This window comes from Caloenas nicobarica, chromosome 4 (genome assembly GCF_036013445.1).
Source record: "Caloenas nicobarica isolate bCalNic1 chromosome 4, bCalNic1.hap1, whole genome shotgun sequence".
NCBI classification, from domain to species: domain Eukaryota; kingdom Metazoa; phylum Chordata; class Aves; order Columbiformes; family Columbidae; genus Caloenas; species Caloenas nicobarica.
This window is the reverse complement of record NC_088248.1, coordinates 20333721-20359660: the sequence shown is the minus strand read 5'-3', so window position 1 is coordinate 20359660 and position 25940 is coordinate 20333721. Positions and strand designations below refer to the sequence as shown.

The window sequence follows — 25940 nt, the reverse complement described above, 5'->3', positions numbered from 1 at the left end:
TATTAAAAATATATTTTTATATATGCTGCATGTTGATCCCCTGAGCATCACGTAGTTTGCCATATCACATATTATGCAAGTTTATTTAATTTGAAAGGCACAGCCACTTACAGGAAGATACAGAAGGTTTTGGTACTGAACTTTGGCTAATTCTCAGCTCTGTATCATCAGGTTTAAATAAAGCAGTATTTTGTATAAAACCATAACCACAAAATAGGAAATAAAAACTGAACCTCTTTTTGTGCTGAAGAAGCTAATGGCACAGGGAGAAGTGATGTAAAGCAGAAGAGTTTCAGACAGATGCAAACTTTGTTAAAGCTTGTAACTTTGACAAACATTCCCCTGCTCAAAAGAAAGTGCTGTAGAATGGTTGATGTGAGACATAAGAAAGGAAAATGAGGTTGCTGGAGGATGTATTAAGCCACATATAGCAGTCTGGTTTATCTGGGTAATTGAACTCTGACCTGTGTATATTGAAGTGGAAAGCCCAGAAGAGTATTGAGTCGAACTAGGGAAAGAAACAAAGGGGCAAAGTTTCTGTGGTTCAGGACTTCATGGAATTAGAGTTTGGGGGTGAAACCATGCTGTTGTTTTGTTTTCTAGACTAAGGAATTCAAATATGATGAGAGACTAACTGTAGATAAATCTTAAGTAAATACGTGGGTTTAGAAATTTGGGAGAACTGTGCAGGCATCCTATTGGAATATAAAGCCATTTATGTTCCCCAGGTAAATCAGATTTTGAAGGAGGAGGATGAAGGATTCAGCTCTTCTTCGGTGATGTAGTCACATTTGATAGGAACTTTATTATGATCTGTTTCTGTTGGACACATGTTTTTACAAATGGACTCATGAATCATTTGAAGATGAAGGTATTTATGTTAATTCATTTCTTTTGTCCATGAGGACATGTTCTAAAGATTATGCCACACATCTTACATAACTCCTGATATTTCTTCAACTGCTTCCCTCCCCATTCACCATCTGGCAGAGACTTCAAACCTTTTACCCCATAGTTAGTCACCATTCATCTCTGAAAAATCTGATTCAGACTCAGAAGAAAGAGAAACAGGATAAGATATTAATTTGTGTGCTAAAGTTAAAAGAAGCTTATTTAGCCTTAGGTATTTCTCAGTAAATACCCCAGAAATCCCTCTGTTTTCTGTTCATGTTCTAACTTCACTCCTTTTTTCCCCATACGTTTTTCACTTCTTGAGGTAGTGATCTGCCTATGCCATGGTACAGATAACTCAGTCATTTAATGAGATGTTTCATTCTTTACTGTATTTGCCAATTTCTGCCCCATTTTTACAAATCAAATTGATTCTTGATTAGTTTAATTTGACCAAGAAAATACCACCTCTAAAAAAGCAATCAGAAGAGGGTAAGGTACTGGAAGATTTTAATTTCTTTGTCTTTATTTTCTTCACATTGCCATATGAACAAGATGGATAATCTGAATACAGATGGTAAAAAGATAGATTTCAGATAATAAAGGTAGCCAAATGCTTTAACAGAGTATGATAATTTTATAGTAATAATAATAAAATAAGAGCTTTGCTCTGAAACCCCACTCAGCCCTGAACTGATGTTCATGAGGAAGTTCCTGTTCCAGACATCCTGAGATATTCTTAGAGAATTTTGTTGAAAGTTTGTTAAGTTTGGAAGGATTTCTTTTCTGGTGGACTTACAAAAAAATAAGGACATTTTAAGTCAAGGAGGAGTGTTAAACCTTGTTAAATTCCTTTTATTTATATTTCGTAAGTAGTATCATCTATATGCATTCAGTTATGAATACATTGTGAGTAACAGGGATTTTATTATTCTTTGTTTACTTGTGCTATGTAAGTAGGATTGTAAATGAAGTTCTTTGTAGTTTATTGTTGGTGATAATCTAATTTCTCTGAGGCGTGTTCGTGGAAGAATCTTGGTTCCCAGCTTGTGTCTTTTGGTCAGTGTCTGCATTCCCTCTGTATAACCTTTACAAAACTCTGTATAAATTCTGTAAAATTTTTTTCTTCATACTCTTCACATTCTTTGCATTTTGCTGATGTTGTGGAATTTGACTGAAAGAGAAAATGCAACAGTAAAGCAGGATACTGACCTGTTTGTTCTGACAGAGGACTAATCCTTGTTTGTCCTGTTTTTGTGAACAATTCCAATGCAGTCAATGGCTGCAGAAAGCATTGCTGAAGGCTTCCATGGTACTTATGTTCTGTGCAGTTCCTAGCTTGCTTTCTGAGTAGAATCAGACACTGCACTTCAGTGAGAGACGCAAGTGGCTGTCCCTTGGAAAACTAGGATACTTTCCTGTATGTGTCTGAGCATATTTGACTTTGGATACTGAAGTTACAAACTTTATTTATATATACACATTCAAACACCCTGACATATGTATGCATGCGGCGTCAAAAGTATTTGGATCGATAGGAATCGTGAAAGTGTTTTTCAGAAAAGCACTGAATTCTGCTGTTTCATCACTGTATGCGTAGCTTTTTTGTTGTTATATGTAGAGGTTACTGGATCCCATTTGCTTTCATCTGTACCATCCCACCTTTTATATCATGAAAGAGGTATTTCTGCTACTGAAGAAACACTTTTGATTTGTGGGGGTTTTTTTCCACAGTGTTGGTGTTACTTACCTTGTTATTTTCTAAGCTTGCATTTCCATTTTTCCATATGTTCAATACATCCTGTGTTTTACTGCAATTTTTGATATAACATTCTTGAACGATCACTTTCATCTCTAAGAAAAAGCATCTCATTATAGGTTCTTGGCATTCTTTCTGAAAAGCACGAAGTTATAATAGTTTTATGATTAAAAAGGAATAAGTAAATGTAAGTTAAAATTTACCACAAAGTGGCTGATTTTTATTTGCTGGAGATCTCTTCTTACTATTCAAATACTTTTAAATATCTGCAAAGAATGGCTGTAAGAGCTAACAACATAAAGGCCAGCCAGTTCACTAAGATGAAGTGAAACATAGCGTCTTGATGAAGAATACAGGAAAATAATTAATTAGGGAATAAATCTGGAATATAATTAAAAGTAGCAGATTTAAATTAGTATTATTCTTGGTAGTTCTAGCACTTTCATTCAGAGATCAGAATTCAGAATAGGTAAAGGAGAAGAGAAAGTAGATATTACCTGTATTTCACAAATCGAGAAAAAGAAGCAGAGCTACTGATTTCTCCATCAAGTCAATAATATAGCAAAGAATCACTCCCAGGCTGTCTGACTTCCAGATCAGACTGTCCCACTTTCAGAAAATCTTCCTGATATTACCAGGTATCAAATCAGCCATTGCAATGGCTTAGCCTCCCTGGCTCAGTTAAGTTAAGAGAACGTGTGTGCGGATGTGGACGTGCGTGTTTTGTGACATTTTTCCCTGTCATGTGCAGGACTAACTGTACAGACACATTAGCCTGTGCTTGCTCAGGCTTGCCAGATGCACTGAACACATCAGCATTACTGTATTCTGCATGCCAACTAAGAGTGCTATGCACTCAGGTAGTCGTTATTTCTAGGAAGTCTTTTATTAACTCCTTATGTACAAGATTCACATATTGTTCGTGCTTGGTACAGTCCTTGTGTCAGGAAAGCAGTGTCTCAGAAGCAGGGCTGCTGCCACACCAAAGAATCCAGCCAGTTCCACCACAAAGGAGACTGCTAGGAGTGTGGGGTACTGGCTGGGTTCATTTTTTTTGTGAGATGCACATGTCCCATGGAGTGCAGACCGAGCTCCATGGCAACAGATTGTGAAAAAATCTCTTTAGGATTGAATGTATGGAAACTGCATTTAAGATGATCATATTTTACATAGGTTTCTAAGATTGCATTAGGAATTATATTGATAAATTAACATAATTCATCCTTTGCAGGATAAATTATAATCTATAACTACTATAAATCTAAATCCTTGAGAGTACCTAAATTATAATGTCCAACTATTCTAAATCTAAATCCTCGAGAATACCTAGGTATTTGCTGCTAAAGCTAATGAATGGCAAAAGCAGAGAAATGCACAGGTAAATGCGGACAGTTACTTTCCATATTCCACTTCTCTGGTATTTTATTCCATTAAATAGTGCATGGTGTTAAATAATCATATTTGGAAGTATTTTCTTTATCACTTTTTCCCTCCCCTAAATTACAAATGAATACCAGAATTATTTTAGCAGTGTTTGTTTTGATAAGATGATTTTGCATAATCTCTTTTAATTGATTAATTTTAATAAAAGGTGATTCAATAAAAATAATTAATACATGCCTACATAATTTATCATAAGTACTTTAACTAACAGAACTGTTCCTTCCAAGGCAAATTATATGATTTCTGAAACTTCTTGCTTTAGGAGAAAGTTGCTAGTAAGAAATTAAACTACCCTATTATAGACCAGTTGTGGTCAAATTTGAAGTTTACTTACATCCTCATCTGTGTTTGCAGTATATAAGCTGACATCAATGTCCTAAAAGAAAACAAGAGTTAGAATTATGAACGTTAGCTAAAAGTCTGAGAGATAATAAAGCTAACTCTGCAAGACATGGACTAGCTCCAAGTTCAAAGGCCAAATCCATCCAGGTGCTGGGAGCCAGCAAGTCAGGGATGTCCAAGTCAGGCAGTAACCTGCCGAACAGGCTTCCCTGTGAGGAGAACTCATCAGAATTGAGTCCCACAATAGTTCCTCCGAAGAAGGTAACTCCCAAGCCCACTGACCCTTTTAGGAGGAAAAGTGAGAAAGAAAATCATATTTCATTCTAGACGCTGCAGTATTCGGTCAACTTCAATTCCTTTTAACTTTCTATTGCTTTGCTTCTACCCATGAAAGAGCATTATACCAACACCATCCCTTTTCCCGCTCCCTGTCACTGACACTTTACAGATGAATACAGTGTGAAATAATAGATTGTGTCTCTTCCTGTGATTATATGAAATGCCAACTTTTTTATAAACTTACTTTGGATGTCTTGATCTGCTCCAAATCTTTCAGAACTTCTGCCCACTTGCAGTGACCTGCTGCTGTCTTTGGTAAATAAGCACTAGAACAGAAGAAAAACAGTGACCACTAGGCTAAGCAGTAGGTATACACTTCATTTATGCTAAAAAAAGAGCTAGAGATTATTTAGATACTATAGATACATTGTTTACATGTATATATATTTATAAATGGTAAATATGTGTGGCAAGTATCTTTGACAAATCATAAAATCGTATAGCTATATAAACACTACATCTCAGTCACACGCGGTATAAACAGCTAATGTGTTTTTTAAAAAGGCCAGATTAAAAGAACGTAATGCAAGAGAAAGGCTCAACTACTAATGCAAAATTACAATTCCTTTAAGGTATACAAAACCCCCCCACATTTCAAAGTCTCTTATACTGAAAATTTCCCCTGCTGCTACTACAGAATTTCTACTGTAAGCCCTGTAGAAATAGTATTTGTCATTTTAAATGTATTTTTTTTGTATACAGGAATGCTTCTTCCTGCTACGGATAAGATTTTGCTCAAAGTGAACCACTAAAGAGTGGAAGGAAGGTTTCCTTCTCCTTTGCAAGATATTTGGAATGTGAATTGCAGCTTTAATGTGTCCGCTCTTGGATCCTTAATTTGGATGCCTTTCAGTACTGCTGTACTATAAATAATATACAACAATGTAGGGAAAGACAGACCGATTGTTTTGGAAAGTTAGTTAAAAAAACCCCAGTTGATAAACGTTTAAGCCTTAAGCAAAGGCTCAAAAATTACAACATTTTTGGGAAAGGAAAAAAATGGGGTTAATAAGAAGAATCGAAGGACACGACATTTTTGCCAGAGGAGGAGTGAGAGAAGAAATGTCAGACTTTAGCAAATAGATTTGGCTGAAGAGGACAACTAGGGCATGTGGGCCCTAGAAGCAGAGCCGCTTTTCTAGGACAGGGAACTGGAGTAAGAATGGAAGGACACGTCTCATATACATAACTCAGCATACACGTTTAAACATGTTCACGTGTGGTGAGTTGTTTGTCATCGCAAAGATATATGGCAATTGAGTGAGGTCTTTAAATGCATCGATTCCAACTACTTGAGGGTTATCATGGAGATTAGGGCCAAGATGCATTCTTGGCCAGACTGAGCCTAGTCAGAGAAAGAATAAAGTTAAGGGCCCATGGCCTATGAAGCAATGAGGGACTGCACATCATGGCAGTAGAGGATCCACTCTCTTAGAGCAGCTGGAGGCAAGTAACAGCTGTGATAGTAAAAATAAATAATTTGTATTTACTGTCTAATTAACATTGACTTTGTAGTTACCATAGGAAGAAGATTATTAGTCTCATCTCATTCTTTAAAAGGCAAACGAAATGGCTGTTCAGAAGAAGATACAGCTGATATTGCAGACAAATACTTTTCAGGTATGTTTTCTGGAAGATACAACCAAGATAATAGCTTGTCACAACCTGATTTCACAGTGTTTTGCTTTAGTACTAACTTAATTAACCAATTTGACAAGACATTCAATCAAGGCAAGACTACCTGTTGTGTGTAGATTAAAACACCAACTGATTTGTAGCTTGCAGAAATATATAATCACTTTACAAAACAGTTGGTAGAAAATCAGATGCTGAAGACACACTGCAAAAATCTGAACTCATCCTGGGCTCTATTTATTTTTCTGTTCATACTGCAGACTGCAATATAACACAGGCACAATATTAAAGAACTTCTGTTTTGTTTTCCATCCTGGAGATCGTTCCCCTGCCTATGTATTGCCACCCAAATTCTAGGAATTACCTACAGCTATAATATTACCCACAATGTTGTGGTTACATATATATGAAACTCTGCATTGAATACATCAAAAACTATAGTTACGTGTATAGATCTTAAATATAGCATTTATATATAGTATATATTTATGTTTCTTTACATAGTGTATATACACCTAATACTTGAAAGTGGTGCATTTAAGAATTTTGTCAGTGAAATCTGACAAATGGAAATAAGGAGGAGGTGTGAGCTGTGCACTGACCATGAGCACAAGTTTCACTGTGCACAGCCTGGGAACCTTCCTTTCAAAATCACGAGCCCTTTGATTTCAGCTGATACAGTTCCTTCACAAAGATAGGTTAATTGTCAGCAAGTGTGCTTCTGGTCCAATGTTTTATTTCTTATCATATGTGCAACACACTTATATTACCTGCCTCAAATGATGTTTCTTTAGCAGTGGGTTATTTACATGCTAAATTGCAAGTGAATAGTTTAAAATGGGCCAGACAACATAATAAAACAAGAGCTGGCACTGTGCAGGGGTAAAAATATCAAAATGAGAGGTCAATCCATACATTGGTAGGTTTGCAGCTAAATTGCTGAAAGCCACCTGTTTTAAAGCATCTACTGGTAAAGCCAGAAGAGTAATATATGTGTCACAGGCAACTTCTGAAGAGTATTTGCAACAAATGTTTGTTACTTTCATAAACAGAAATTTTTAAAATACATTGCAATTATTCTGTTTCCAAAATGCAAAGATTTAGCTGAAATAGCATAGTAACCTAATCACTACATAAACTTCTGCACTCAATAATGTAAAGCAGTGAGAGACCCTTTGTGCATCTGTGTGGGTCCAAAACCTGTTAAATAAGAAGTATGTAAACAAATGATAAATAGATAATCTAAATTAAAGTAAGGCCAGAGCAAGGAACATCCATCTACTGAACTATTTTAGTATGGAACATGCCATGTTATTGTTACCCAGTACTATGTCTAAGAACAAGGCTCAACCTGCTACTGTTTCTATAAAAAATGGAAATCTAAAATATATGAATATTAAAACCAAAAAGTGAAGTATATATAAATATAATATTTTTCAAACATACATGACTGTAATGGGAAAGAAATATTAACTTCTTGGCTATGATCAAAAGAGCTAAATGATTTTTTTATAGGATGACAGAAAGGCTGTAGCTGTAACCTTTTCACAATTACATTGTTTGATCTGAAATTTGTCATGGTTTTGTTTTGTTGGTTTGTTTTCTAAATCTCCATACTAACTGTTTTGATTTGATTTGACAGTCCTTAAAAATATATACTATTTTCTTTCTTTTACTATTTTTCCTTTTTTTTTTTTTTTTTTTTTCATTTAATTGAAGTTCAGAAGTAGCCTTATGGGGAAACTCAAAGTACATTTTAGGCAATATAAAATCTGGTTTGTTGGCTACAGTTGAAGAAAACATGTTTTAATCCCATGCTTGATTTTTAAAAGCATGTTTTAACAAAATTTTTTTAAATGTATTAGAAACATTTCACAAGCCAGTTTTTAACAAACAAGATGAGGTGGCTGCAAATGAAAACAGAAAAGACCTCTGTTGGGTCCATAAGCACTTACCAGCTTTGTGTTTCATAATTAGTATTATACGGCCTTAAAAAGCTGATTTGAGTCCAAATGCATCATCAAATTCATGCTGTAGAACGAAGTGTTCAAGATGAGGAGAATAATACATCACAGTACCGAATGAATAATGGGCCAGGGTTATCATTAGTTTGTCATTTGTTTCCTTGATCTTTGGTTTTCTTAAATATGGTAGGTAACTTACAGTAATGAAATAATCATTGGTAATTTGAAATAAACGCTCAGTTTCTAGAAGTAATAGAGAACTTGTACTGATTATGAAACATATACAAAATATACTAGATGCATACTCTAAAGTGTATTAAATTTGTTTATAGAGAAAGAGGTTCTTAATGTACAGTAGATCACCTAACACATTCCTTTCAACAATTCAGGGCCATTTTCTGCTTGAATTTCTTCATTATTTCATCCAAATTATAATTCAACAATGTAAGGGCTGTTAGCTCACTTACATGCTTTGAAAAATTATTATCCTGCCTTGAACATACATTGTTGTAATTTAAAAATTTCCTTTTGCTAGTGTCAGTTTCTCATTTCTTACTCTCTTTAATCATTAACCAATCCCTCTCTGTCTTTATTATGTCTCTGATACATACCCTTGTTTTATGGAAGCTTGAACTTTGGATAAGGGAGCAGCTCATATTTAAATACATAATACATTTTTATTTGTAGCTTGTGTCTTGATAACCTGCAACTCTAGCTTAAGGATTAAAGCCTTTGTAAGCAAATATATGTTATTCCACAATGCAATTGAGATTTATGAAATGCACAATTATTTGTTTTGGAAAGGAGTGGTTTTTTCTCATAAAGAAGTTAAAGTGAAACACTTTAAGAGCAGTTACCACTGAGTAAAATCTAAGACACAGTAATACTGTTTTCTCTTTAAAGAAGGAAGTGTATAAGCAAATGACAGAACTTTAACAAGGCAGAAACAGTTGCTGATTTTGCTGTTCTGGCTACCACAAAAACAATCATCTCTTAGTCAAAAGAAAATATTCAGAGCTCTTTACAATATTTAAATTACACGTGAAGGAGAGTACTGAAAGCTAAAATTACATGTGAAGGAGAGCACTGAAAGCTAAAATTACATGTCTTTGCCTACATACCATATATCTAAATTTCTTTAAGACTTGCTTATAAATTTCTCAGTGAATGCTTGAGATGTGGTATTTATAACTAGGAAAGTCTAGTTCCTGAGCAAGTTGGTTTTATCTACAAAGGTCCACTACTTGTATTGCTTCTTTTGAACTATATTTTTATTTTTCATTACAGAATTCAGATCGTGAACCCACAAGTCCTCAACCACCTCTTGTTTATGTGTGCATATGGTTTCAAAACTCTTCTCCAGCCTACAACAGCTCTTTACTTCATCGGGATCCTTCTTTGACAAGTAAGTAGACAGCAGTCTTCTCTCAGCTAACATTTTGCTAGACTAGTGTACTAGGTTGGGTTGGGATGGAGTTAATTACCTCTGTAGTAGCTGGTAGGGTTTTAGACTTGTGACCAAGCCAGTATTGACAACTCACCAATGTTTTAGCTATTGCTGAACAGGGCTTGCAAGTCCCTCTCTTGTTCTCACTGTTCTCTCCTGCCACCCCTAGAGCGCAGGTGGGGGTGCACGAGAGGTTGAGAGGTGACATGGCCAGGATGGCTGACTCAAACTGAGCAAAGAGATGCTCCATACCCCATAACATCATACTTGGCATTAAAAGGGGAGAGGGGAAGTTTTTCAAAGGTAACCATTGCTCAGAGACTGGATGGGCATTGGTCTGCTGGTGGGAGGTGAGAAGCGATTGCTTTTGCATTACTTGTATTTCTTTCTTTTTTTTTTTTTTTAATTAAACTGTCTTAATCTCAATGCCTGAATTTTTTTTCACTTTTACCCTTCCAGTTCTCTCTCCCGTCTGGCTGAGGCAGGGAGTGAGCAAGCACCTGGGTGGCAGCTTAGCTGCCAGCTGGGGTCAACCCACTGCAACTATACAATGCAATCTCTTCACGACATTTGCCTCTATTTTCATGATCTTCCTACCACTCCTCATCTAATACTTTCACTTTCCATGGGAAACATGGAACTGGCTAGTGCCAGTGTTTCTTCATAACTGTATCACACTGGTGGCTCAACCTTCAGTAGTATGTTCCCCTACCAGAATATTATGTGCAGTTCTTTCAGAATCCTGGAATGTCTGAATAATCTTTCACTAGTTGCAAATCCCTTCCTGCCTCTCCCTGAAAAACAAACACCACCACCACAACATCTAACATGCTTGATTTTTGGTTATTCTCAATTTACCACTAACTTTTTGACCTCTAGCTCACGGCTTTTTTCTTGATCAGTCCTTTTTCCCTTTGCCTCTGGGCTTTTTGGCTAGTCTCAACAATGCTGATAGGCATCACAAGTCCTCCTATTGCTTACTCCTGTAAACAAATCATCCTCCTCAGCCTGTCCTCTCTTGTGACACCCTGTATTCCATTTTTGTTCATCCTCGGCTTCTTGGTTTCCCTCTCTTTTTTGTGTGTGTGTATGCTGTATGATGTGTTGCTCGTCTCTTATTTGTTGGCACGCAATTTTTGTTTCTGCCCATTTCTCATTTTCATTCTCTGGTGCAACAGACCTCCTCTTGCACATTATTTATCCTATTTTAGTCAGTCTCTACTTCTTCCCTGTTCTACAAATATACGTCCTCAACTCTTTATCTTTCACTTCTCATGCAACAAACGGCTGTAAATCTTCTATTATTTTCTCTGCTACTGCTGCAAATTTTCCTCCAAAATTGTACCATTACCTCCAGTTCTCTCTAGTCCTTGGAAGTTTTATTGAGCAACATGTCAAGTATAAAGTGGTTTTTTCCAGATCCGTATTCAAAAACCATCTACATCATGCAGGTTTGAGCTCTACACCCATTCATTTGCATTGTTTCTGCAATTCTTCTCCTTCAGTGTCTCCTTTGCCACAATAACTAAAGCATCCTTCAGAGAACTCTGACTCCTCCTCCAACAAAATTTCATCCTACATCTCTTGTTCTGCTGTTCTCTGTTTGTTCTGTGCTAGGGCAATCCCTTTCAAGGGGACAAATCGCCAAGTAGCTGCACAACTAGAGTGCTACATCTATTTAAGGTTGTGTATTGTGCATAATATTTGAGCTCCTTTTCTATACTCAGATCATAGAGAGCATTTTTAATGTCAGAATCTATAAGATTGGGAAGAAAATCAGATATATTTCCTATTTGTATCCTTGTAAAAAAGAAGCTTAAAAAAAAAAAATCAGGAGAGAAGCCATGGAGAGAAAAGATTCCATAAACTAATGGAAGTAACTAAAAAATGAACGGAGCCCATAAAGAAACTAATACTTCTGAACTACATAGATGTTTCAGTATTGAGACCTTAAATAAGTAATTTTGAAATCAAATTTTCATGGATCATGAGTAAGTTTTAGAGGAAAGACATGTTCTTAGTGCCTTGTTACGGAGTAAATGCTGGAAAACACTCCAAGTCAAAGGAGCAGATTCACTGAAGGCTCTCTCTGCTCTTTCATTCCTGAGTTCCTGCAGACACTTTAAAGGGAACAACCAAAGGGAAACAAACAAAACCCCGGAATATGAATTAGTGTCAGAATGTATTTATTCTGATGGGATAGAATTCAGAGATAAAATCAGGGAACCACATTAATGTACTCTGAGACAAGAAGAAAATCTGTAACAGATGCTACCTACATATGCAGTCCTATAAACACACCTTGAGAGTAATTTCACTTGTGCGTTATAAAAACAACAGAAAAAAGTATTTTTCTATGATGGGATCTAGTACCAGTGCCTTAAATCCTTTCCTAATTTCTACAGACTATTCCCATATTTAACAGCTCTGGTAAGTTCTTTTCTGAACACTGATACAGCAACCATTAAGAAGTTGCTGCTTTGTTATCATGATGCCAGAGTCCATCATGATTCCACAGTCATTTAAGTTTCTTTTTCTCTTCCTAGCCATAGAAGCCTTGGAAATCAGCCCTCAAGCTCCACCAGGTGTTACCAGCAGCTCCTCTCCTCAAGGTCTGATGGCAAAGAGCGAGCTTTCCAGGTTTCTGTCTAGCTTTTACTTACTGATCCAGAAAGGAAGTCAGTGGAATTAGTGTTAAACTGAATTACATGCTTGAATGCTCACCCGGATGAGAGCCAAAACATGCCTTAGGTTGTTATGTCTTCAAGCCTTTATTCCACAAAGCTAAAGAGCCTTCTCAGAAGTTGTTTATTTAGCTAGAATTAGACAGGCTCAAGTATTTTTGCAGCTGCCATTTTAAAACTGGGCATTCTTTAGATATTATTCTTATTTGATTAATTCCCCTCTACCCTCCTTCCCCCAAGAACTACAGCTTTCCTTGTTTATTTTGTGTAGTGGCAAGTCTCCCATGGAGTACTATTCTACCTGGCTTGTTCTGCTTGTATGTGAGTAGTGTTGACCTTCAAAAGAGTATTCTCAGTAATCAGCATGGCAGGAAACTCAGTATAATCACTTATGCATTTATGTGTTCTTGGTTTGCCTAAATACCTGTTCATTTGCTTTTGACAGTCCTCCAGTAGGACTTTCTTCTCCTATACACTCTTGCTAACTGGCATTTATGCCAGCAAGTAAAGTTCACAATGCCTGTTTGAAAATTTTGCCAAAAGGTCACAGAGTCATTGCTATTCCACTCAATACCTCAAACATCAGAATTTGAAATGTAAAAAGTTAAATACTTCCTTTGACCTTTTTTTGCAAAACATACTTAATGCCTGCAGCTCATAACGTTGCCTTATGAAGAGGTGTCCTATACTTGGCTGTAGGCCTGAGAGGAAGTTTGTCCTTGGTGCAAAGAAAGATTTTGTACTTTTCCAAAGAGCCTTACAGTCACAGTAGGAGTGAAACCTAGCAGAAGTGCTGCAGTATTTAGGGATAAATATTACTAGTTGAATATAAGTACGAATATTATAAATTAAGAGCTTTCCTTTTAATCTGTCTGCTTTCAACAATTTGTCAGTCATAGTCTCAGAACAATTCATACTCCATGACTGCAGGCATCTTCCAATAATAGTTCTGCTTGAAATGGGGGTGCCAGGTCCTCGTTTACACGATCGAGAGACCAGAACATCAGATATGTTGCTTACTCCATAGGTTAGACTTACCCCTTTCTTGTCAATTCAGGATCTCTTTTTAGCATTTTTTGCCAGCCGGCAAAATCCAGCCAGAAAATAAAGCTGATACATACTTTTTTTAATGAAAGATCAACTTATCATTGTCCTTATGCAAGCATATATGACATTAATGCTAGGTTTGCTTGACAAACTGTGATTAATAAACAGAGAAGTCCCAAGTTTTAGTAGTGGCACAACTAATGAGTTAAAAGCAACAAGTAAAGCAAAGAGGAAGTACACAGCAAAAAAGTCGTATGTAGGGCACAGAGCCCCCCTGAGGATGCAGTACGCAATAATTAGTGAAAAGACCCTTCAGAAAATACTCTCCTGGATAAGCAAGCAGTTGAATCACAGGAAATCTGAAATGTAAAGGACATTAAAAAAACACACACAAAAGAGCCAGCAGAACTAGTCGGCGCTGGAGTTTGTTTAGCGAAATATGTCCTGATTTACATATGCTGTCTGGCGTTCCCTGTAAATATTATTTGTGGTATTTTTATGCCATGGCAACAAATATCCAACAGGGAACAAAATACGATCAGGGATAAAATTTCTGTGTTTAGGGGCAGGATTGTAACATCTAAAACAGTGCCAAACACAAACACATGAAGGATGTCATACTGATGCGTACAAGTTGGAAATCCTGAGACCATAAAATAGTTATCAAAGGAGCAACTGCTGGATAAATGCTTTCTCAGTCTTAGCAAAATACTCAGCTTAGAGACTGTGAATAATATCATATACTAATAGAGTTCTGTAACATACCTGTAATAGATAGAAGACTAAAAATAGCAAATGCAGTTCTCAAAATGGTAAAGTGAGGCAGTATTTTCAGACCTTTTTCAAAAAGGAAAAATTATAATCTATGTACCCCTCTTACAGAGGTACTTTTACTGGAATTTACTGTATCCTGAGGTAAACAGCCAGGATATAGTCTGAAATACTCTATATTTTCTTGTGCTTTTATTCTTCGAACAGCAGATTGAAATCCTAATGTGTGTCAATTGCTATAGCTTTACTAAAACCAGTGAAGTTATTTCCATTTCCAGAGTTGTTGAGAATTTGACCAAAATGTTAAACTGGGAAAAACAAATTTATTGAACAGCTGAGGAAAGTAGCACATAAATTTCCAAGAGAAATACTGTAAACATATCAAAAGTCAGAAAAATGTAGTATCAGGATTCAGAAAAAAGAGCAAAGTATCTCTACTATAGATTTGTTTCATATTTCTGCACAGGAAAGGCAAACATTTGGAAAGGAAATTATTTCTGGTTTATATTACTCTAAATCACTTATAAATAACAATGCACTAAGACTTACAGCAACTGAGCAATCATCCTTAGTTTCTTGCCTTAGGATACAGGAAAATGGGTCATTGGAAAAGCTCTAGCTTGTGCTACAGAAGCTTCCCACATTCATGTAAATTCTGAATATATCTTGTGGAATGTAACAAATGATGACATTGCACACTGAACCATTTTTTCTATGTGTATGCAAGTGGTGAATGCAATACAGTAGTTGTCATTGTTTGAGGTTTCTTTAATTTGTATGGGTGATGGGTCTTCCTTCATTTCTTGGCAGTCAAACCCAGAACATATAGAGGCATGGAAGAGGTTGTGTGTGTGCAAACTAATGAGAGCTGAAGCAATACTAAATTATATTAAGCTGATTTCTGTATCATAGCTCTTAAAAAAGAATAAATGACAGTCATAGTTCTTAACAGTGCAGCGCAGCACTCACGCAGAAATTTTCAAATTTTCTTTCGGACAGGGTAAAATGAGTCTACTGGCCAGCATGTTCATTTAAACAAAAGTGCTTTTAAAAAGAATGAAAAAAGTACTTCACAGGCATGTTAAAAACAGTTGTGTATAAAATAATTGGCAATACTGCAAAGCACAAATAAATCCCTGGGTACCTTTATATTATAAAGATGTATGGAATAACATTCTTGAAAAGGGGTAAACTCTTCGATAAATATTACAGGCCTGCACTCTGGGATTGCTTACTTCATTGATTTATCACACAAGACGTTAAGCCAAAAAAACAACTCACTTTGTTGACAGTAATTAACTGATAATAAATGTTTCCATTGTGCTCATACAAGATGCAAGATAAACTGTACGATGTACACATTGTAAGTTTAATCCATGACCACATTACAAAAAGTCAATCAATTCTATTACATTTATTTTTTTATATATATACATATATAAAAAATTTACAGAATTATGATTAGTCTTGCTAAGTAAAAGAAACATTTTGGGAGATAATGCAATCTGCCAGAAAAATCAATACTTCCTACAAATGAAAAGTACACATCTTCAGATGAACGACAATCAATGAAAAAAAAAAACTAGTCTCATTTTCAAAACTGACTGCTTTCAGCAGCTCCCACTGAAATAAATGCCTAATTCAGCTGAAGGTAACTAGTCTAGTAAATGTGTCACATCCACCTTGAGGGAAGGTGTAAGAGGGGGATAACCTAAAGATAATACAGTCTTTTTTCAAGCAAGTTTTTTTAATCACTTTTGTATGGTAAAGCAATAAATTAGTTCTGTGTCATTCTAAGCAAGGGCTGATACAGTGTTTGATCTACCTCAGAATCATAGGCTCTCTTTCTCATTTAAAAAAATACCGCCACAACAACAAAAGACAACAACAACAAAACCACTCACACTGAAAACCAAACTGCCAAACCCACAAAGATATTAATAACCGTGTTCCATGCCATTTGCCTGAACAATACTGGGTTTGCTGGAGGCAATATACCCTGCTGGTTTACATAGGCTTTTCTTTGCTCTCCCACCAGGACTGCTTACTGCTTGCATACTACCAAAGGAACGTATCTATTTTTCCTGAATGGAAGCACAATATTGCAAGCTAATTTACTTCCTTTTCTTTGTAAGACCAGCTAACAAAGTAAAAATATGGCCATTCACATACAGCCTAGCATCTTCACATCTTAAAGCCAAAATAGGCATCATGCACACTGCACACGGAGACACGTGGCAGAATGCAACTGAAGTGAAAGTAGTAAGGAAAATTCGCATGAATTCTCATAGACGAGTCCCAAGCTGCCACCTGGCTTCTGAAACTTCCCTGACCAAATGTTTTAAGACCTTAAGACTTAGCTCCACACTGAAGTCTTGTGATTGCATTTTGTATGACTCATGCTATTAGTAACAAATCTCTGGGTATTTCAGTGTGGGACCTCAAGAAGACAAGGATCCAGCTGACTCTGCCCATGTAAGCATTCCTGTTTGTTTTTTTTTTTAACTTAACAGGCACCCAATGCTATCAGTTTCCACGTGGGAATAAAATGGGAACAAAGCGAGGTTGTGTTACGCCTGTCTCAGGTCAGAATGAACACACATGCACACTCTTGCTCATTTAAAGATTTCAGCAACTCTCAAACCAAAACCAGAATTGTCATCAATGCAAACACTTTCTTTTCTAAGAATCAAGGCTCTTTCACTAGTGTTCCTAGTGTTTTTTCTGTAAAACACGCAAACTGGGTAATCAGCATAGCAGAGAGAATGGCTGAAATGTGTAACTGAAGAATTTTACATTTTCCTTCCCTAAAATCAGGAACTTCTAAATTTCTAACTGAGCTCACTGATTTTTGCCCCAATGCTCTTCTCCAAAACTCGAACTCCTGAACTACTGAACTAGACTCCTTCTCCTGAAATCACACACCTGGAAGATTTCAATACCTCTGCAAGAACAGGTCCAGTACCATTTCAATCCCAGAAAATAAAACTTCCTCATTTTTTTTTTTTAACTATGACATCTATTTGATTTTTCCAAAGTGAACTATCAATTCCTGCCACTCTACAGTATCCCAGCCACCTCAGAAAGTCTCTCTTGAAAACTGATTAAGCCAGATTTAATACTATTATTTGTTTTACACTTGGATATTGAGGCTGCAAGTTGCTGTCTTTTTTTTTTCCCCCACTGGCTTTTCTACCTTTTGCTTTCAGAGCCCAACGTTTCTGATCTTTGTCTTAGACCTGTATAGACAGCAAATAATAGTTTTGCATCAGAGTAGCCATGCAAGAGTTGTCTTGTTGAAAACCTATTTGATATTAAATTTTCTTTACATAGCTCCCGTACACTCTAAAGCCTGCAGAAAATCCTGTTGGAAGAAATATGTCACAGCCAGCATCATGACTCTTCATTAGCCCCTGCTGGTCTCCAGGTAGTATGTACCTTGTGGGTAAGTTGTAATAAGCAGATGAGAAAGAGTTATACTCCTTACTGGTTAAAAATTAGGTACATGTCCCTGATATGAATTAGAGAAGTGCATCGAATTTAGGAACTGACTGTAAGCAAAAGTCTTCTAGACTTGATGTCTCCAACCGCAGTCAGTTGTGAATGCCAAGGGAAGAGTGTACTGATAGCTCTGTGATATATCCTTCATTCTCCAGTAAAGGAGAATGCAGATAAAGTTTGTCATATTTTTGGGGCTAGTTTTTGCAAGTTTATAACTTCTCTAGCCTTTCAGCATAGATAATTTTTTGGTAATTTGATAATTGGTTGGATAATTATTTGGTTATTTGATAATTATTTAGTGGATTTTTAGAATTTTATGTAGCAGTTTCTTCTACGTAAATATTTTTTCAGCTCACATTTCACATTTTGACAGACAATGTTCTAAATTAAAAATATGATGGTAAGTAATTTAAAGATGCAAATATTACATTAATGAGGTCTGGTCATACTGTAATTTTCTAAAGAGTACTGCTTTTACAAGCATCTATAACCGAGGGGGACATACCTTTTATTTTTTAGGTCAGCTTGAACTTTCTAAAAGTCACACTATCACTACCTTGAGTAAACATACATATTATTTTCAGACATTACAATGGAACAAGTGCTCGTATTTACTCTTTTCCCAAAAACAAGTATTTAATTTTTTTGTTGTTTTGATCTAATTTATTTTTATTTCAGTTCACCAGGCACTGTGAGAACATCTTCACCATTTGAAATAGCTATTTCAAAACTGAGCAACCTAGCAGGAAAAGAGAAAACAAACTTTCTTCTCCCTTAGCTGAAAACTATGAATAAAAAAATGCATGGAAGCTCTATCATTTACTAATTCTAAATACCTGGGACAGTGTACCATACTTTCAAGATTGATTTTGGCACCAAGGCAAGCCGCTATAGAATTCTTCAGAGCACATAGCAAACTTGTCTCCTATAGACACAAGCTTTTGGTCAGCTGCAGGGGTGATAAATATGAGTTTATCCTAGTGGTTTTAGTAAGTGAAGTATTTATAATACTCAAATGTCTAGCATATTTTTTCCAAAGGTGGTTCCAAGTCCTCCAGAAAATCTGAGAGATACTGAGCAAAAAGGATAACCTATTACTTTGAGAATGCTCCTTTTTTTCTTCTGTATCAGAAATAGTTTAGCTACTCATATTTAACTCATACAAGGCAAGATTCAAATATTCTTTGTGTTACTTTCATTCCCATTTCTTTGGAATGGAGACTGACAAAAGCTGTAAGCAAAATATAAATCAAACTGGAAAGCAAAAAAGGCATAATACACTATCTTCTCAGATAAAACTGCTCTAATAGTTAAGAATCTGAGTGTATAACTTACAAAATTGTTTTTTTCTACTTAGAAATATGAAGTAGTAAGCTTAAAGTAAAAGTTTCTTTCATTTGCAAAAAGTTTTTAGTGGTTAAGCAAACTAGAGAAAAGGATCCTTTCTTTAGAAAATAATTGAAGTATAAACATAAAGCAAAATCAAGATCCATTATTTAATTGAAGGGTGTTTTTTTGCTTGCTAACATTTAAGTCAGTACAAAATAGGTGTCTTAAATCAGTCTGTCCCAGTTCTTGGATGCCACCATCATTTCGATGTGGTATAAGCACTGAGCTATTGGGAAAGGTACTGGCAAAAACCTTCAGATCTTAGAAAGCACAGAGGATCGCTATTAGCAGTCCATCTTGTTGGATCACCTTATTGTTGAAAAGTCACTTTTACTAAATGTAACACAGAGCTTGAGTTATCCTTCCTGACATTTATATATCAATTCACTTTCAATGCTGTATCTTACTCAGAGTGGTATTCAAATTATCTATTAGTTTCTTGTTAAAAATTGTCAAATATGCACAGCACATACATTTGCATTATTGTCAAGTCATTCATCTTTAGCTGGATGAAAACTACTAGAAAACTACTTTGTCCTCACTATGACCCATGTGTCTTGAAATTGCATACGGTTTAAAATGAGACCTGAAATATTCATGTCATTTAAATTATGCAAACTAATCTACAGGCTTCTATAAAATCTTATGAATCCAACAGATATTTTCAGTACATGAGGGGAGGAGATGAGTGGGGGTTTTGTCCTTCAAAAAAAAAAGAAAAAAAAAAAAAGGAAGAGGGAAGAGTGAGGGGTTTGTCCTTAAAAAAAAGAAAAAAGACAGGAAAAAGCAAAACATGAGAAAAGTTTCACAAAAGTCTCATAGATACTTGAAGAGTGAAAGTATCAGTAACATATATGCTCCAGACATTTCTTTTGTATCACCATACATTTATAATATGTTCAGGTATTGTTAGATAACCCCTAACCCAGGTAACAAATGTTAGTAGCATAAGGGTTTTTGAGTACAATGCACAAGTCAAGTGGTTCTGAGTATGGGATAACAGAAGAGAAAGTGCAGGAAAGTCAGTAAAGCTGCCTGGATTATATATCCTCAGGGTATCAAACTGCTGAAGATTGTTTTCTCAAAGCTCAAGATAAATTTGAATACTAGAAAAAAGAGGTATGTTTTGTGTTCTGATTAGCTACAGGAAATGCAAATGATAGCACCAGGTACTCGTAAGAGAAATTTCAATGGGGTTTATTCATCCCTGTGGGGAATTCAAAGCCAGTGCATCATAGCTCTTCACTAGGTTTTCCCTAGATCCTCTCTAGATCACGGTTCCTTCCTTCTGCCTGGTAAGGAAATGAAAGCAAACGTATTGATTTTAAGTGAAGGGCTCCTAATTAGAGAAATGATGGCATAAGCTGAGGGATGTGTGTGAAATCAATGCTTGTAGTGATGACCTGACTGTTTTATATTCCCCAAAAGTTTCTGATTAATCAGCTTAGGTGTCCATTTGGCTACAGAACAGATGTGGTAAAAATCACATTCACACCAGAACAAGGGGTAAGTTCAGCCTATGAAGATTACCTTCTAGCTCTTGGTGCTACTTTCATATTCACCAGCACCACCAAAGTCATGGTGCTGAATAAGACCTCTAGAAGGTCTCCTTTAGTCTCAACCTAGTAATCAGAAGTATTCTATACTGAATTACATCGCAATAACTTCTAGAGACAACACAGCTATTGAGAGAGTCTTCCACTTGAAACTGAGAGGAAAATCATGTAAATATAACAACTTGACATATGTTTTACTTAAAAAATAACAAATTCCTCTCCTGATCCAACCCGCCTTCTCCCACAACTGAGCTCTGAGGCATCTTATAAGGAGCTCATTATTGAGAACAGTCCTCAATTCTTCTCTTTCTCTCTCCTGTCATTGCAAGCTCCAGCTTGTATATCACTCTTCCTCCCATATATGTGCATACTGTGTTTCTGGCTGGAGGAATAAGCCAATCGCTCTCATAAATCAGGATTGTGAGGGCAGAGACTTGCCATGTTTCTCTTATCATTCAGGAGTATTAGAACCCAAATGCTTCATCACATCTAGAAAAATGTTACATTGAAGAGTTCCAGCCTTTATGAGAGCATGGGGGTATTCCTAAGATGAAGTTGTCAATGAAAATGTCTCCCAAAGTCAGGACAAATTTAATATCTTCTTTGTATTTTCTTCAAGTTTTACCATAAAAAATCAATAAGGGAGTATTCCGTGACAAGCTTTTGGTTCAACTTTAACAGGAAATGAATGCTGGACTGAATCACTAAAGTAATTTTTAATCTCAAAGTCAACCTACAATCTGCATAAAAGTACGTATCTCTTTCTCTGAAATGGAGTCTTTCCATATGATATTAACTCCTGTATATTCAAATTCTATTTTTAGAAGGGGTGAATGTAGTACAAAACAACATTTTAACTACATAATTTAGCAGAAACAGAACCAAGCACTTTGATTCATGCACCAATCAAAGTAGAATCGTTCAATGTATCCCCTTAACAAGCCTTACAGTTTTTTTTATAGAGCTATGAGATCTGTCTAGATGTTTTCCAGCAATGCTTTGGGTCTGGTATAATTTTTCTTCAATAGTCATATTCAGACCTGATAGCAGCATACCGTATGTCAGAATTAGTACATACATGTTTTTGAAGATTTTTGGCAAAAAAGAATTTGCCCATTCCTCCTAACCTTCTCTGATGTGATGTGGTAGATGTAAATTTTTCTGAATTTCCTACCTGTTTTTAATTGTCCTACATGGGTCTGGAGAGGCTAGGCAGAAGTGAGCAAAGCCAAGCACAGGAGATCAAAATAAATGGAAAAAAATACCAGGAAGCTTCAGCAGTTTTCCTGAAGCTGTGTTGTTTACTTTACTTGTAATGATCTCTTAATGGTGTGACTTTCTCAAGTCACAGCATATTCATAATCATTTTGTTTTACAATTGCAGAAGATACTGATTAACATTCAGTTAAAGGACACTTATTGAGTCATTTCCAAATTGTAGATAAAGTTTCACTCACACACAGCCAACTCAGTGTATCTGACTTGTCTTTTTTAAAGTGGAGTGAATAATAGTAATTAATTTCAATAATTGTATATGCTATTTAGTTACTTGAATGTCAGCATGATTACTATCAGAAAAAAATATAATAGCTTGGCTGAAACAAACTGATTATGTTTGCTTCTGTGTGAACTCATTTTTTAGATAAAAAATTGAGATCATTGCCTGCATTTTTGAAAGGCTGAAATTTTTTTAAGCAGCTGTACTTTACATTAATGATATACTACTTTTTGTCTAATGGTAGCAACTGAAAACATCCCTTAAGATGTAAACTAGTGTACTATGCTCTAAACTATGTAAATCCATAATTAGGGCTAATGTTTTCTATTAAAAAACACCTCAGCAATTCAGACAAAATACAAAAAGGAAGGAGTTGTTACATCATTGTTATTGCTTGGGAGCTGAGACACAGAAATATTGCTTTACTGGCCCTGGTCATGCATAGACTTTGTGGAGGTTTCAGAAAGTGAACTGAATTCTCCTGAATGCCAGTGTGGATTGTAAGGTGAACAAGCATCCTGCTCCTTAGAAATTATATTAGTTTCTCCTCAGGGCTTACACAGTGGGACTGTTCTTGAGAGACTGGCTACTAAACCACTTTGCAGTTAAAAATCTCAGTGACACCTAGGCCAGGTTTCAATGGTCTTTAGACACTGGTTTATTATCCAGTGTCACAGTACTGATGTCACAGACTAGAAGAGGCTCCTAGTTTCAAAACAGAACCAAATGTTGATTTTATTTAAATTTTTTTTAAAGATCTTTACCTGCTACCTAACATTTCTACAGAAGATTCTTCAACAACTGCATATCATAGAATCACAGAATCATTTCGATTGGAAGAGACCCTCAGGATCATCGAATCCAACAATAACCTAACCTAACTCTAGCATTCAACCATGTCCCTAAGAACCTCATCTAAACACCTTTTAAACACCACAGCTTAATCTCTTGTAGTCACAGCATGTGGACTCTCACTTTGTAAAATGGAAAAGGATATGAAAAAGAATATAAAGAAAAACTTTTAAGGACATGTAACCATTGCCTGTTGCCAGCATATTCATAGGAACCTCTGAAAGGGGAGCTGCTGGGCAGAATGGGTAAGTAGAAGATACCACTGAATTTTGATTACACCTGACATGAGTGGGATTTGAGGAGCAGGGCAGAGGAAAAAACATCTGTTGACGCTGACAAAAATATGAGGGAGATAATGTACTATTTGCTGATATGGAAGATAGGATTTGAGGCCAACAAACTACCCTGTGTGTAGGATCATCTGTTGACTAATCTAAGGAGGGGACATAGTGAGTGGGACAGGTGAGAAAGAGAGTCATGGGATGTCTACAATGGAAAAAACCTCACATCCCAGATATTTATGTTTGCAAGAAGAATGGTAGCTGGGAGAGGGAAGCACAAATTATTTCTAATTAATCGAGTAATGATATTAAGTGAAAGGCACATTCTGCCATAAGGCAAATAAAGACTGCTTCTGCACAGGTAGAAAAGACTTAAGTCCAAAATGTCATAGCATACCTCTCAAATTATGTTGACAAATTTATCTACAAATCAACAGCAAATTAGAGAAGTATTGTGCATGATTAATATAATTCAGGATCTCAATTTTGATGTATTATTTAGTCTTCTCTCTGAATTGATATCATGGTGCAAAATGAAATTCACATTATTTACTGGAGAATTTTTAAATCAGACCTCTTTAGTAGCACAGAGAGGTGTATCTTGGAAAGAATAAATCGACCAAAATATGCTGGGAAGGTCTAAGATCAGCCAAATTATGGCACAACCCTTTAGCACTCTGAATTCTGAATAGAAGCAAGCGAGCAAGACAATGGGGCGATTCTCTGGCTATGTGGAACAGGATAGTGAGGTGATAAATGCCTTTGTTTGAAACAAAAATAGCATAACTGCAGGCTCAAAGCTATAGTCCATTAAATAATATTTGTGTTTGTCTAGACATGTTTTTTGTTGTTGTTGTTTGTTTGTTTTTAAATACAATCGTGTAGCTATCACAGGGCTTCTGGAGAAAACTGGAAGTCAGAGGAGTCATCTCATTATTTTTATATATGTACAAAGCATACAAATCAAGGTTTTCTGCTGAAAGGTTTGCTTGAAGGTGTGACAAGGAGACATGAAGAAACACATACTTGGGATTCAAGAGAGAGGAAAAGTACTTATCCACATAAGAATTTAGCCAAGACATAAAGGCAACCAATTCTTCTTCTGCAAAGAGTACCGTGAGACATAAATAGTCTGGTACTTCATGTTATATTGCAGTAGAAACAATTACTTTCATAGGAGCCTGTGCTTTATGAGTTTAGTTGGAAACTGTCTGATAGCATAGATGAGAACTAACTGTCAATACCTGCATGGAGAATGTATTTTTAATGTGTGTATATATATATATATCTGTTTAGGTTTTTTATAAATAACATAATTCATTTCAAATAAATAACTGTATTTCCATAGCTGTTTTTCTTTAAATCAGTACATACAAATGGCACTGAAAGGTCTTTCATTCCTCCTTCCCCACCTCCACTGCAGGATATCTATTAGATTTTGTGATTTAACAAAATCTCATGTTTTCTCCAAAAGGACTTCATTAATCACCTGTCTTGACTGAAGTGGAACTTCTAGATTGCATTTGGAGAGGGAGCTTTGTTTTCTTCAAAAAAAAGAAGTGCTAATACACTTCCACTTGAAGCTGCTTTGGTTTGCAAGTAAGTTGCGATGCTGACATTTTCCTCCCTTTCTTCCAGCTAAAAAGCTTAAACTTTTCCTGGAGCAACTTCATTCAGGAGACCATTATTTCTTGGCACAGTAAACTACTAGTGAATGTTGGGAAAGAACCGTGATTCACAACAAGGCATAGTGATATGAAAGCGAAATGACTACATGGCATGGAAATGAAGGTCATTATCATAAAAATCTGCTCAGAGACAATCCAGAGGTTAAAACGGTGTACCAAAGAGATAGTTCCACCTCAGGGCATAGTTTACTACTAATCCCTAGCTCACCAGTTTGCTGTGGACAGATCAAACAGCAAGGCTGTAGATGAGCAGATTACATCAGTTAAGTGGATACTGAAATCTCGGCTTACAAAATTTTGCAGTGCATGGATGACAGATGGATTTGCACAGTTTGGATTGCCAAGCAACACCAGGAACATTAGGACTCGTCTGCATGGCCCTTCAGGCGTCGCAGTCTATTTGCACAATGTTCCAAGGCTCAAGCCTTTACTACGCCCCACTACCCTGCCCCTGATCCAGTCACCAGACAAAGAGGGTAGGAGGGAGGATGTCAAGAAGTTGTAAAATGACCAAAATCTTTTCTGCTAGGAGGTAGAAAAGGAGTTCACAATGGCTACTGCTGAGGCTAATAACAACATTTAGATGGTGCCTGCCTCAGGTGCAGGAAAAACTTCCTTTATTTGACACAATACTGGCAAAAACAAGGGAGGGGACTTCCACAGGGGTTGAGAAGCAAAACTGCTAAGACTGTTGTTCATGCAATTTAATCCCTCCTGCCAGCTGAGTACAGCACCAAGGTTGTCAGCAGGGAAGCTATAAGTTGAAGGTTTCCATGTAGCTGTTCCTTTAAACAGCTTTCTTGTGTGTGCTGCACACACCTTATGATGTTGCATTAAGCCTTTGTCAAATATA

General features: G+C 36.3%; 1 protein-coding gene across 3 annotated transcripts in view; it reads right to left on the bottom strand.

The window, feature by feature from the left end:
* Window positions 1-1386: 1386 nt before the first annotated feature.
* IL15 (interleukin 15) overlaps window positions 1387-25940 on the bottom strand; it is a 38405-nt gene continuing 13851 nt past the window's right edge. For all 3 annotated transcript variants that reach the window (XM_065634783.1, XM_065634782.1, XM_065634784.1), the window contains 5 exons: window positions 6294-6403; window positions 4959-5040; window positions 4428-4469; window positions 2642-2785; window positions 1387-2065 (listed from right to left, as the gene is read on the bottom strand). In XM_065634783.1, coding sequence (XP_065490855.1) covers window positions 1952-2065; window positions 2642-2785; window positions 4428-4469; window positions 4959-5040; window positions 6294-6403 — 492 coding nt within the window. In that variant the 3' untranslated portion in view covers window positions 1387-1951. The remainder of the gene's footprint in view (window positions 2066-2641; window positions 2786-4427; window positions 4470-4958; window positions 5041-6293; window positions 6404-25940) is intronic.